This window comes from Bombus flavifrons, chromosome 15 (assembly GCF_040668555.2).
Source record: "Bombus flavifrons isolate JBK064 chromosome 15, iyBomFlav1_principal, whole genome shotgun sequence".
NCBI lineage: Eukaryota > Metazoa > Arthropoda > Insecta > Hymenoptera > Apidae > Bombus > Bombus flavifrons.
Window position 1 is genome coordinate 2,506,152 of NC_138456.1, and position 12,709 is coordinate 2,518,860.

The 12,709-nt window shown below is 27.0% G+C and overlaps 3 protein-coding genes across 11 annotated transcripts; 2 read left to right on the forward strand and 1 right to left on the reverse strand.

Moving 5' to 3' along the window:
- Positions 1–555: 555 nt before the first annotated feature.
- boca (LDLR chaperone boca) lies at positions 556–2,137 on the reverse strand. Its single transcript, XM_069128418.1, has 5 exons — positions 1,811–2,137; positions 1,649–1,723; positions 1,114–1,274; positions 890–1,034; positions 556–801 (listed from the first exon to the last, which is right to left on the reverse strand). The coding sequence occupies exons 1-5, from the start codon at positions 1,961–1,963 to the stop codon at positions 718–720; spliced, it is 618 nt and encodes a 205-aa protein (XP_068984519.1). The 5' UTR covers positions 1,964–2,137; the 3' UTR covers positions 556–717.
- An 82-nt stretch (positions 2,138–2,219) lies between these two features.
- On the forward strand, positions 2,220–9,699 carry LOC138187508 (serine/threonine-protein kinase 11-interacting protein). Of its 9 annotated transcripts, none has more exons than XM_069128390.1 (20): positions 2,220–2,304; positions 2,610–2,840; positions 3,171–3,706; positions 3,780–4,076; positions 4,274–4,467; positions 4,569–4,893; positions 4,978–5,379; positions 5,455–5,533; positions 5,593–5,767; positions 5,849–5,978; positions 6,053–6,241; positions 6,635–6,712; positions 7,090–7,225; positions 7,320–7,444; positions 7,520–7,657; positions 7,740–7,930; positions 8,011–8,108; positions 8,190–8,395; positions 8,483–8,784; positions 8,887–9,699. In XM_069128390.1, exons 3-20 carry the CDS (start codon positions 3,253–3,255, stop codon positions 9,079–9,081), a joined length of 3,714 nt encoding a protein of 1,237 aa, XP_068984491.1. In that variant the 5' UTR covers positions 2,220–2,304; positions 2,610–2,840; positions 3,171–3,252; the 3' UTR covers positions 9,082–9,699. The 9 variants fall into 9 exon arrangements, with proteins under 9 accessions (XP_068984491.1, XP_068984493.1, XP_068984495.1 ...); XM_069128394.1 differs by having other exon boundaries at positions 2,248–2,528; positions 7,341–7,444; XM_069128387.1 differs by having other exon boundaries at positions 2,251–2,533.
- An 820-nt stretch (positions 9,700–10,519) lies between these two features.
- On the forward strand, positions 10,520–12,644 carry LOC138187515 (carbonic anhydrase 2). Its single transcript, XM_069128414.1, has 7 exons — positions 10,520–10,731; positions 10,796–10,834; positions 10,902–11,069; positions 11,133–11,286; positions 11,358–11,463; positions 11,525–11,752; positions 11,837–12,644. Exons 1-7 carry the CDS (start codon positions 10,692–10,694, stop codon positions 12,005–12,007), a joined length of 906 nt encoding a protein of 301 aa, XP_068984515.1. The 5' UTR covers positions 10,520–10,691; the 3' UTR covers positions 12,008–12,644.
- The last annotated feature ends 65 nt before the right edge of the window (positions 12,645–12,709 follow it).

The window sequence follows — 12,709 nt, forward strand, 5'->3', positions numbered from 1 at the left end:
CAACGTTAAGTATATGCATACGATTATGCGAAAACGGCGTAAATCCATATGCGCTTGCAACAGTTGTTAAAGAATTACAAAGAGAAGTAAGAGCTATGGATAGTATGAATCAACTTGATTCTCCCACGAGCAAGTCTAGTTTAAATAAGTAATCGCCAATTATGTCTTCTTCATAATTTAGATACTCAAATGAACTTTGTTAATCTATAATTTTGTACACATACTACGATTATATATTCTCAACAATGAAATATTGAATTGTTTGTATTGCTTATGAGATTATTGATTGTTGCCCACTATTATATCTTTAGTGATGTTACTGATGAATTGCTATTAGTTGAATTTGTCAATGTCTAAAGTATACTTTTAACATTTGTAATTGTTCTAGCATAAGGCCAATAAACATGTGACTAATAAGTACTGTTTATAACTTTGCATATGAAATACATTTATTTTGCTGTAGAAATGATGTAGGAAAGAGAGATTTCACTTTTCTATAGGATAAATCAAGTTTATTTATGATATTTATAAGTATTTCAGTAAGTTATGAAATATTTAAATAAAAGTAATTTAAGTTGTATATTTTTACAAACAAAAAAATATTTGTATCAAAAATTGTCCTGTACTTATTTGCTTATAGATATAGTTATATACCTACATGTACAAAAATATACAAATGAAAAATATTCAGCATCTTCGAAAAATTTATAATATAAATTATAGCTCCTCTTGTTTGTTACTATTGTCCTTTTTAATATTTCGTTTACTTGCTTGTTTATTAAGTTTTGCCATTCTTTCATTCTAAAAATGTCATCAGATCATTATAGATCATACAAATTTTTATTTCGTTATCCTTTTCTTTTGTTAATATATTTTAGTATTCTCATACCTGTTTCTTTGGATCCCTAAAATAAGTTTGGCCTTCAAGAGTCACATGAGACAATTCTGGTTGTTCCAAGAAAAAGTTTTTTGCATCTACAGCTTGAGATCCCTCGTGAAATAGGAACACAGACCTTTTTTGATCAATTGGATATCTGTAAAAGATTCAACTATATTATATAAGTGTTTTTATTATTTTAACACATTAAGTATAAAATTAAGAAAAAATACTACCTTTCGGCAATAATATGATTATTTTGAAGACTAGTCTGCCAAATTTTCATTATAGTCTCAGCTTCTTCAACTGACAAATCTTCATTTGTATCAACAAACATCATCACACTTTTACCTTTTTTTGTCACTTTCAGTACATTGTCAGGATTTGACATATCAAGCTATTATATAAATAAATATAGATTACACAGAAGAATATACAGAAAACATGATATAACAAGCTAAACAAAAAGATTATATAAATAAATATAGATTACACAAGAGAAAAATATAATAAGTACAATTTTGTTAATTTTTTGATTTTGATGTTATTCAGTAGTTAAAAGAAGGTATTCTGGAACTACTTTCATTGGATTTTATCCATAATCCATTTATAAGGTAAAGAGTTAATTAAGTTCAAGAATACTAAATTTGGTAAATACTTTAATATGATTATAAAAATTTAGTACTATAAAAAAGAATGATATATGTAAATATTTTTTATAGTCAGTGAAGATATACAAAATTAATTCATAAAGCTTTTTAAATACACTACCTTCGATAAATCAATTTTTGGGCTAGGCCTAAGATGTTCTGGTAATTCATCTGGTTCCAATGGTTCATCATTTTCCTAATAATAAAAGAATTATAATCTTTGTTAATTCCTTCTACTCTATGTGAATATGGAATTTAAAAAATTAAAAAAAACGTAATATACCTCCCACTGATCTAACAAGTGTTCTAAATCTGCATCATTCATATCACGTATATCTTTGTCTCGCCATGACTTTTTTTTATTCGATTTTCTATCATCGGTTGCATTCACATAAATTAATAAAAATATGCTATAAATAATAATTTCGTTCCTCATATTTGAGAATTGTAAAAATCAACACGTCGATCCAAAATTTACAGTTCTTTGATTATCAAATAGTTAATACATTTTAAATATTCCTAATAAATTACAAACAATTTTATAATAGTTTTTCTAAGAAATCTATATTTGAAATTTATTCTTTTATAATATATCTCAATCTCAATACACACGACTGAAATGAGAATGAATTTACCCTTAACAAGAACAAGTTTCATTCATCTTATATCAGCACAAAAACGTGATTAGTGTTGCCACCTATCGTACTAGAAATGATGACAAGAAAGACAACAATGTCGACAGTTTTATACGATGTTATAAATTGCAAATTACAGTCAGTATGTCACTTTTGCCATTGTTTAACCTCATTAAAAATTTCATAGTGACTATTTACTAAAGCTTGTACCACGAGAAGCAATTCGCTTATCTTGTTACTAACGAAATAAATTATTCTAATTAACTGTATTATTTGGATACAAAGTAGGGCAGAAACGTTTTCCTAACTTTTTTTCTCTTGTGTTGAAACGATTTTTGAGGTGCATCTACAGTATTACCATACGCAGTAATGTGAATTTTGTAACACTGGTTGTAACAGTTATGTAATATAATTGAATTGTTTATAAATATTTAGTATGTCTTTTAGGGTTTCGTTTTTTGGTGAGAGTGCATGCAAGATAATAACACAAGTTAAGGTTATTCAATTGCAAGATGATAGATAACGACTGATCATTTATTAGTCATTGATAGACACATAATCTCTTGTATTGTTTATTTGTGATAACATGTGTGAGACTGTACTTCCTGCATCGTTTGTCACTTAAGTATGTATTTTTCACTGACCAAGCGGATGATCTAAGCAATGTATAATAATCTAGTAAGTGCTTTGCCATTTCCTTTATATTTGCTAAATTAATATTGTGCATTACTTTTTTGCTATGGTTTACAATTAAAAATATAAGAATAGAACTGTCTAAACATTTTTCTGAATAATACATAAACTTTGTTTTCTATTTAATGTAGTAGAAAATGTTTAAAGCGCATCATGTTAATTATAAAAGCATTTTATTTACAAAACTGAAAATAAGAATTTTTAGATATATTGTAAGAAAAATTGAGTGATCTGTAAAATGTTATTAATGATTAAATGAAACTTTTATTCGTGCATTACATTAGGTAGTAATAATTTTATTTTGCTACTTTCTAGATTGATATGAAGATACATTGAAATCAATCTTAAAATTATCATTGAAATTTGTTGCCTTTTATAAATTGGAAAGGGTACAAAAATGAGTAAAATTCAAAATGAAGCTATTATGCAAGAGATAATGGTACTTGGAAAGCTCCTGCATCAGAATGGAGAAAAAGTATTAAATGCATCTGGCAAACTCTCTTTGTCAACTACTTTACTATATAATTTAAATGAAGCTTTTTCTCTGATTGTCGATGGATGTGAAAATTTAGAAGCTTCATTTCAAGTATGCAACAGCTCAAAAATTGACATTTTCCGTGATCTGAAATTTTTACATGACTTTGTGCAGAAGACAATTGGACTAAAAGTGACTTATTGTCCAAGCAATCCTAAGATACCCATTGATATTACTAAATTTAGGTGTTTGAAATATCTAGAATTAAAAAAAATTAACATTGATACTGTAAAAGGACTCAGAAGTGTTAGAGGCCAACTTGAAAGCATTGTTTGTACTGGTAGAAAAGGAGTTTGTACTATAAAACAACTCTTGGGTAATTATAATTAAAAAGTTATAATTTTTAATTAAAAAATGGATTTAATATTATAAACATTATTTTTATGCAGTAAATTGTGGTGGTGATACTGGTGTTGGGTTTGTATGGGGTTCTTTGAAACATTTGGCATTACCACACAATGCTCTTGAAAAATTGGATACATCTTTAGAGTTAGTACCATGGTTACAAGTAATAGATTTAAGTCATAACTTGATAACATCTGCAGATGAATTATCTTGTTTGCCAAATTTAAAACATGTAAATCTTGGATATAATAAACTTGAAACAGTACCCATCTTTAATGAAGCTGCATCACGTTTATTACAAGTACTAGTTCTGAAGAATAATTACATAGAAAGTTTAAATGGTAATGTATTAACGTATTTAATTATTTTAAGTTTGAGTTTAAGTTTTATATTTCTTTCAGTACATTAGTGTTACATCAAAAAATGGTGTTTTTAAAACCATTCTGCTTTCATATTGTCAGTTTGCTTATGCCATTGCACATACATACATAATTTATAAAAGCAAAAATATATTTATGAATTATTTTTATTCAAACAGGTTTGCAAAGTTTGGAATGTTTAACAGCATTAGATTTATCTTACAATTGTTTGATGGAACATTCAGTCTTGTGGCCTTTAGAGAAAATGTCTGCTTTATTATGGATATCCTTAAAAGGCAATCCCTTGTCATATCATCCAAAACATCGATTATTATCCATAAAACATTTACATCCATGTTTGAGTGATAGCAAGGTAGGTAGATGTTAAAAACGATAATATGTTATATTATTACAAAATGTAAATTTCGCAATATTTAAGTATTATATAAGTATAAATAAAATTTCACGATTTAGTTGGTTGTAGATCATTCATCACTTTCAAGATTAGAGAAGCAAATTATTGCAGAAAATCGATTCTTTATCGTCAGATCTGAAAAATCCGTGTCGAACGAGTTACTCAACTCAGTGTCAAATTCCTTAAATTCTAGTAGTTTACTTACATCTATTAACACGTCTACGATTAGTGATTTTGTAGCAGGAACATCTGCAGAAGGGACAGGTAGCATGGAAAAAAGTTTTTCTAAAAGTAAAAAGAAATCAAGCATAAAGGAAGCAGTTATCGCGGAAGTCGAGCAAGAAAAAGATGATTTAAAAGCAGATTGTAGTATTTCTTGCTTAGGTAATAAATTACTTTCAATTTTAATCATTTTTTTATGATGTTGAGACATATAATATATTATTCTTTTGATATTATTATTCACAGAAATTTCGAAAGGACATTTAGAAACAAAAAAACAAATTTTAGAGATACGAAGAAAATATGGAGAAGATAAGTGGTTAAGTAGTCAAGCTGGCACATTTGTTCAAGATATTATGGGAATACAACCTCCGACATATTCAATAACATCGGAATTTACGATAGAAAATTTAAACGCTAAAGATATTGTGCATAGTATTGAAGATTCTGTGAATCTTTCGATGAAAGATACACACATTGAATTAAACGATAAATCTGAATCTTTAAAGCAAGAAATTAATGAATTTAACGACGAAGAAAATGGAAGTAAAGTATTAATCGAAGAAGAGAATATTTCCGAGGTTTTACTGAACAATGACACAAGTATTCTTGAGAATCTATCTGAGCCTCCTTATGATCCAGAACAAGGTATATTATAAAGAGTAAATTGTATATATCGTTAAAAAATTACTTTATTTTAATCGTTGCATTTTTAATATCTAGAAGTTGGGAATTTGTACCGGGTTCAAAAAAGGAAAAATTCAAACGAATTGGAAGATTTGTTTTTAATAATAACAACACAGTACGTATTCTTTATTGTATTAAAGAATTTTACACTTTCATTTTATAATATAATTATAGTGTTATTCGAGAGAGAGATTCACTTACTGGGAAACTGAGATGCTGTTGGTCAACAAGTTCTGTATTATCGTGTGTACTTGGTAGAAGTGAACCAGTGACAGTAGATATAATTTTTGATACCACACGCGAACATCGTCAAAACAGGAGATATTTCGTAGAACCAAACATTGCAAAAGTAAGAAATAAGAAAATACAAACATAGATATACATGACATATAAATAGTATTAATGTACTACATATTTGATCGTTTTGTAGGAAATAGTTCAAATAATTAACGAGAGAATAGAAAAAAGAACGATATTGTTGAAAGTTTTTAAATGTATGAAATGTTCAACTCATTTTTCCCAAGATTCAGAATATATTTTCATAAGTTCATCTGCATCAGGTACATTTTCAATAATAGTTATAGATTGGAAGACATAAGTTACAAGCACGTTCAGTATTGTTAAAAATTCCAAGTTCCAGGTACAAACCAATTAAAATGTCCCACCTGTGGAAGTACTTTAGTTATAGAAACAGACGAATTATCGATGTTGGATGTGGAAAATGATACTTCTAAAGGTTTATTGGAAAGCGTAACCAAAAATCAACATTCTGAGAATCCAGTAAAAACCAATCTACAACATTCTGAATCTTCTTCTAGCATTGGTAAGTCTCACTCAGATCTGCGCATGTAATGTGAAAATGAATGAAACATCTGACAAAAGTTGTGGATTTTTTAATAATGAGCTGTAATATCTTGAGTTTACTTCATATAACACAGTTTTTATAATTTATGCGTGGTGTTCAAATTTATTTATTTTAAAATATTAAGCATGTAATAAGAGCTATGTATTTATGAGGTTTCTACAATAAAAATTAACCATATATATTTATTTGTTTATAATGTTAAGTTTTTGTAATACTAGTATCTTTAAGTTCTATGATAAAAATAATATTTATTAATTTATCGAATGTGGATGCACTAATTTCGTAATTGCTGACTGCATATCCATGCATTGTACTATTGACTGAGACTATAACATACTAATCCCGGTGCAGGTGGAGCGGGGGTACGAGCTATATCCGTCACCACTTCTTTGGTGCACTCCGACTCTCACATCCAAGCTCAAGTCCGCTGTAAGCTTCAGTCACACTATCTTATTACAGCATTTTCTGTTTTCTGAAGCTTTCTTCACGATTAAAGATATAAAGCTATAATATTAGTTGCTTTACTATCTACGATTCTATACTACTATTATTAAATATGTTAGGCTCATATTTTCATTTTTGTTTTTGCGATACATTCGTTTATTCTAAACAATTATAACAATTTGCATCAAAAGAACTAGCCATAAGAAAACATATATAGAGACCTATAAAGGAAAATGTGGCCTTTTCAAGTCAAATAAAACAAAAAGAAAAGTATTAGTATCTTTTTGATTAATATATTCAAATAACAAATAGTATACATTAAATTTAGATGAGTTGTAATTATTTTACTTTGTTATTAATAGGTTCAGCAAGAAGTTTAGAGGAATCAAGAGAATCAACACCATCTGCAAATGTACTAGATAAAAAATATGAAAGTGATATAGAAGTACTCAGCAATCCAAGTGAAAGTAGCATTGAAGTTCTAGATGATGGGTCAAGGTAAATTATATTTTTTAATATTTTTGGTATAGACAATTATTCAATATGTTCATTTATATAAAATTTGTTCTATATTATGTTCATATTAATACAGAACACATCTTACACCACATAGAAAGCGTTCTTCGGAGGAAAGACGTGCTACAGTTGCTCCATGTCTTTTAACAATACCAGATGCAGCACCAATCATGACTGGTTTAACAGAGAGTAGCTCTTCAGGTTTGTTAAAACTTTCATTTTTCTTTTTGTTATAAAAATTATTTTAGATTTATTATTAAAATGCTATATCTACAGGTTCTTTAACGAATAGTATTTGTACCGCATATGAAAACAAAGCAATGAGACAAATTAATGCAGATGAAAAATCCCTTAGTAATAATGATAAAGAGACCAAATCTACGCCAGTAACAAATTTAACTTCTATGCTAGGAGGTTAGTAAAATTATATATTTTTTAATATATTAACATTTAATTTGTGTATATATCAATATTTATTTAATGTGAATAATTTTAGGACTACTTCAGAGTATAAAAATTGGTAGTAATAAACCATTAGAGCTAAAAACGGAAGAAACGTCGCATTTAATGGGCAGTAATATCCAGTATTCTTATGCGGATTTCAGTAGTATAGATCATAGAATAAAACTACATATCATTTTAAATATATTTGAACATGAAAACGAAGAGCTTATTCTTCTTCTCAGGGTAACATTGAACTTCATATAATCCAAGCTGTTAAACTAACATTCTAACTGAATGTTGTTAATTTATTCGTAAATTTTTAGGCAGAGATCCTAATGCAAAATACAAAAGATACATTTCCTGGTTGTGTGGTTTTATCTACATCGAAAGTTTATATTCTTAAAATTGTTGGACCAGAAGGGTAATGATAAAATAAAACATAATTTTATTAGAATTCCATTTATTGGAAATCTGTTCTATTTTTATATTGTTGTTATTATAGAGAAGACCCACAACGCTGGTTGCATAAAGAAATTAGCTGGACTATAGATAGATTAAGACGTTTCTCTCCGATACCATTTAAGCAAGGCGTCCTGATTGAATTAGAACAACCTAACAAAACAAATGACGAATTGAATTCTACTATTACATTTTTATGCGTTTTACAAGACTTACAAAGAACGCTCAACTTTTTGCTTTATGTTACTGGTAAAGAATAGAAACGTCGTTTATTTTATACTTAAATACCATCAAGCCAATAACTTCGTTATTAAATAAATTGTTCGTTATTTGCAGATTTTTTATTACCACCGATTTGTGAAGAAGTCGAGCTCAAAATATCAGAACATTGTACTTCTTTAATGCATGAATTATTAAAAAATTGCAAAAACTACCAAGATAAAGATACTGTTAGGCACCTTGCTTTATTCTCTTCTGCCTTGTTAAAATATCAAGACCTCGAAATTCAGCTGAAATTATCAAGCTTAATAGTGACTACTTCCGTCTTGGTAATATGCAATATGCAGTGGCTTCTTCCAGGCAACAAGGAGTTGCCACAGATAATAAGAGAACAAGCAATGAGCAATTTGATTGGAGTTGTAAGTATCGAAATAATATTAGTAAAATTAAAAAAGGAAATCTTTACGAAAAACTGTACTTTGATTTTTTGTAATTAAACGTATTGGTTGTTATATTTTTAGGAACATTATAGCTCCTCAATAACTTTGAATTTCTTAGACGAAATAATAGGACAAGAGGAAAGGTGGGTTTTAGACTTCGTTTCTATGAGTGCTGCTGAAATAGTCATTACTTCTATACGGTCTCCATGGGAGGAACTGTTTTCAATTCCCTTACAAAATATGGTTTGCAAATCACAAGATAGCGAAAACGCATAGAACACTGATATGTACAGGAAAGTATTCTAGTCTTATAAAACACGTCATGTGAACTTTTAAACGAGTATAGGTTCATTAAATCAAATTAATAGTTTACGCAATTTTGATGTGTTAGTGAAACTCATAGTTAATTTGTACAGAAATTGTAATTTCACCAAATGACCACACAGAATAGTATATTATTTGACTAATAAAAATATATAAAAATTATAATATAGCAAATATTATATCATAAATAATACTTGCCTGTTTTTATTTTTAATTGATTTGTTATTTTGTATCTTTTTCCAACTAGAGATTATTTAAATACTTATTATAAGAAAATACAATGTAAAAATGGGAAAAATATTTAAAAGTTTAATAAGTAGTGTGAACAATCATTTTCATATGTAAAAAATTAATTATCTTATGCAGACATATTTATGGTAACTTTTTTTAATTGTATTGAAATATTAAAAATAATATATCTTTTTAAATGGTTTCTAATAATTTTTTATATTCAATTTGTTGAAAGACATAAAATTTCAAATGGTGCTATTAATATTAAGATACAATACATAACCTTTTATATCAATAATTTATTATATACATTAAATAACTGAATGCTTCACAAAGCAGTAGTTATAGTTTATTTATTATTTTATTATTAGGAACATTATACATACTCTACTCAACAACAACAAATTTGTTTTTTACTTGTCATAATGTTCAATTTAATGTAGTTATCGATATAATGAAAATTTTTATAATCACATGATTTTTATATTGCAAAGAGAATAAAGTATATAAACTTGTCTTTTTTTAAATATATTTTGGAAATATCAGAAGCATAAAAATCTTATAAGTATTCAAAGAATTTGTGTGCTTTCTTTGCAATACTATAGAAATAAATGCAATTTTCATCATGAACAATACTTAAATAATAATCTGTGATGAACTGATTTTTATTATTTATCTTTCTACCTATACATATATATGTATTTCGTGTGCATGTGTACATATTGTAAAACTATATTATATTACGATTTATAACAAGATGAAACAAATGTAAGACAATTTTATAACAACTTTGTCAAAGTCACTAATACCTTAGCTTAAATATTAGAGCTAATTGTAAATTTACGTATTGTACCAATTATTCTTCGCAAAATGTTGAATTTTTAAATAATTAATATAACAATGTATTATGATGATATATATTATTTGTATATATGTAAATAAATTGTTATAATATCTATTATACAAGCTATATCATAAAGTCATATCAAAGAAAAACATATACTTAGAAGTGAATATTATGTACAGAGCAAATGTACTTGAATTTCGTGTTACTATAGTTCTACTTGAAACAAAATACACTGAGATGTGTGTACATAAGATATCCTGTATTAATGATGATAATGGGGTATGCAATATGTAAATGAAACAGTTGGGAGATGCTAGAAATAACTTAGTGTGTTTCATGGGCCCATACACAAAGTATATATTGCAAGAATGTGCAATTATCGTATTACGTTGCTTGTTAATAGTATCGTTAAATGTCGTTCGAGTTGTAAGAGCAAAATTGAAGTACTAAATTGTGAGGAAGAATAAATTAAAATTACATTAACATGATCTGTATTATAAAATGTGTAATATTGGTGACAGCTAGTAAGTTTAATTATTTTTATATTATTTTATTGTATTATTTGTAACAGAAAAATATTTTTTTTAGTACCAATTATTGCTGGATACTTTAGCTATAGTAAACGTGGTATGTATAATGTCTCCCAATACATTTCTCATAATATTTTTATTCTTCATTCAATACAATATTCCAGATCAACATACATGGATTCAAAATTTTAAATTATGTGGTGGAAAATTGCAATCTCCAATATCCATATCATCATCCAAATCAATAACTCTTCCTTTACCTGCACTTGAAGTAATTGGCTATCATGATTTTTTACCCAGTCCATTATATTTGGAAAACAATGGTCATTCAGGTATTGTCATTGGATTTTATCCCAGAATAATACTTAATAAGTAGTCTATGTCTGTTTTTTCAGTTGTAATTAATATAAATAATCACTTAAGAAAAAGACTACCTTATATATTTGGAGGCTCACTTGATATAAATCAAGAATATGAAGTAGATCATTTGCACTTTCATTGGGGTGCAAAAAATAACAGGGGATCTGAGCATATTTTAAATGGTGTTAGGTAAAAGAACAAAACATATATATATATATAAACTTTATTATTTTTATTTAATTTTCTCATGTGTCCTATAGATATCCTATGGAAATGCATATAGTTCATAAAAATAGGGCTTATTCAAATTTATCTAATGCACTAAATTACAAAAATGGTCTTGTAGTTCTAGGAATCTTTTTCCAAGTAAGTTCTTATAAAATAAATCTTTTTTCAGAACGTTACTTTATTTAGGGTTTATATTTAGTTACAGGAAGAAGATAACAAATCCTTACACTCTATTGTAAATGCCTTAACGAACGTGCAATTCTTAAATAATGAAATAGCATTAAATAAGCCTATAAAGCTAGTTTCATTATTGCCTAAAAATACGGATGTATTTTATACTTATAAGGGTTCATTAACTACACCACCATGTAATGAAGTTGTAACCTGGATAATTTTTCCCATGCCTGTATCAATATCTGTTTCGCAGGTACTCCTTTATTATATTGCAATTAGTTTCAATCGATATCTTTTTTCATAGAAATTTATTTCTATATGTATTATTTGTTTGCAGTTAAAGAAATTTAGGAATCTTTTCAGTAAAGATGGTATGTTAACTGATAATTATAGAAAATTACAAGATATAGGACTTAGAAAAGTGTATGTTAGAAGATTAAATCCATATTTAGTTGCAAAATATAACGAAGAGATTTTTAATGTTACGAATTTAAAGTGGTTTTCGTAATTAAATGAATTCTAGATTAAATTAATTTTCCAACTTTGAGTTGTTTAAAGAAAATAAAATGCGATATATTTTTTTAAAGTATTCAAAAGTATTTAAAAAAATATTGAATTGAAAATGTAAATTTCTATGATGTTCAATTAAGAATTATGAGTAATCTTAGAAATAATTTACATTACACAAAGATATCTTATTAGGCAAAATTAAATGGTTTCGAGTAGTATATCACAAGGTATAATTGTACTGTAAATGGCGGCATTTTAAAGCTTTAAAAATTACTTTTATCTTTTTAAGTTGATTTATATATATATTTTTACGCGAATCAATGCGTATTTTTATTCTCTAGGAAAAAGTGTTAAGTATTCTTGTGTTTACTTTCCTTGTCTTTCATTTGACATAATTCACAAACTTAAAAGATAAAATATCTTTCAAATTGATCGTATTAATTGTAAATAAATTTTAAAATATTTTGAAATTTTTTAAATGCCTTCACTCTCTTACTATTCTAAACTGTTTAATTTTATCCAAAGAAATTTTCTTCTATTTCCAACTATTTTAAAACTATAAATCACTAAATTATGTAATATAAAAAGAACTAAATAAAAACTGACGAATGATGTTCAATAAAGGATCCTTTCATTTAATAAGAACAATATAACATAAACTTCATAAATAGATGTAAAAGAATAAAGGTGGTGAATAAAT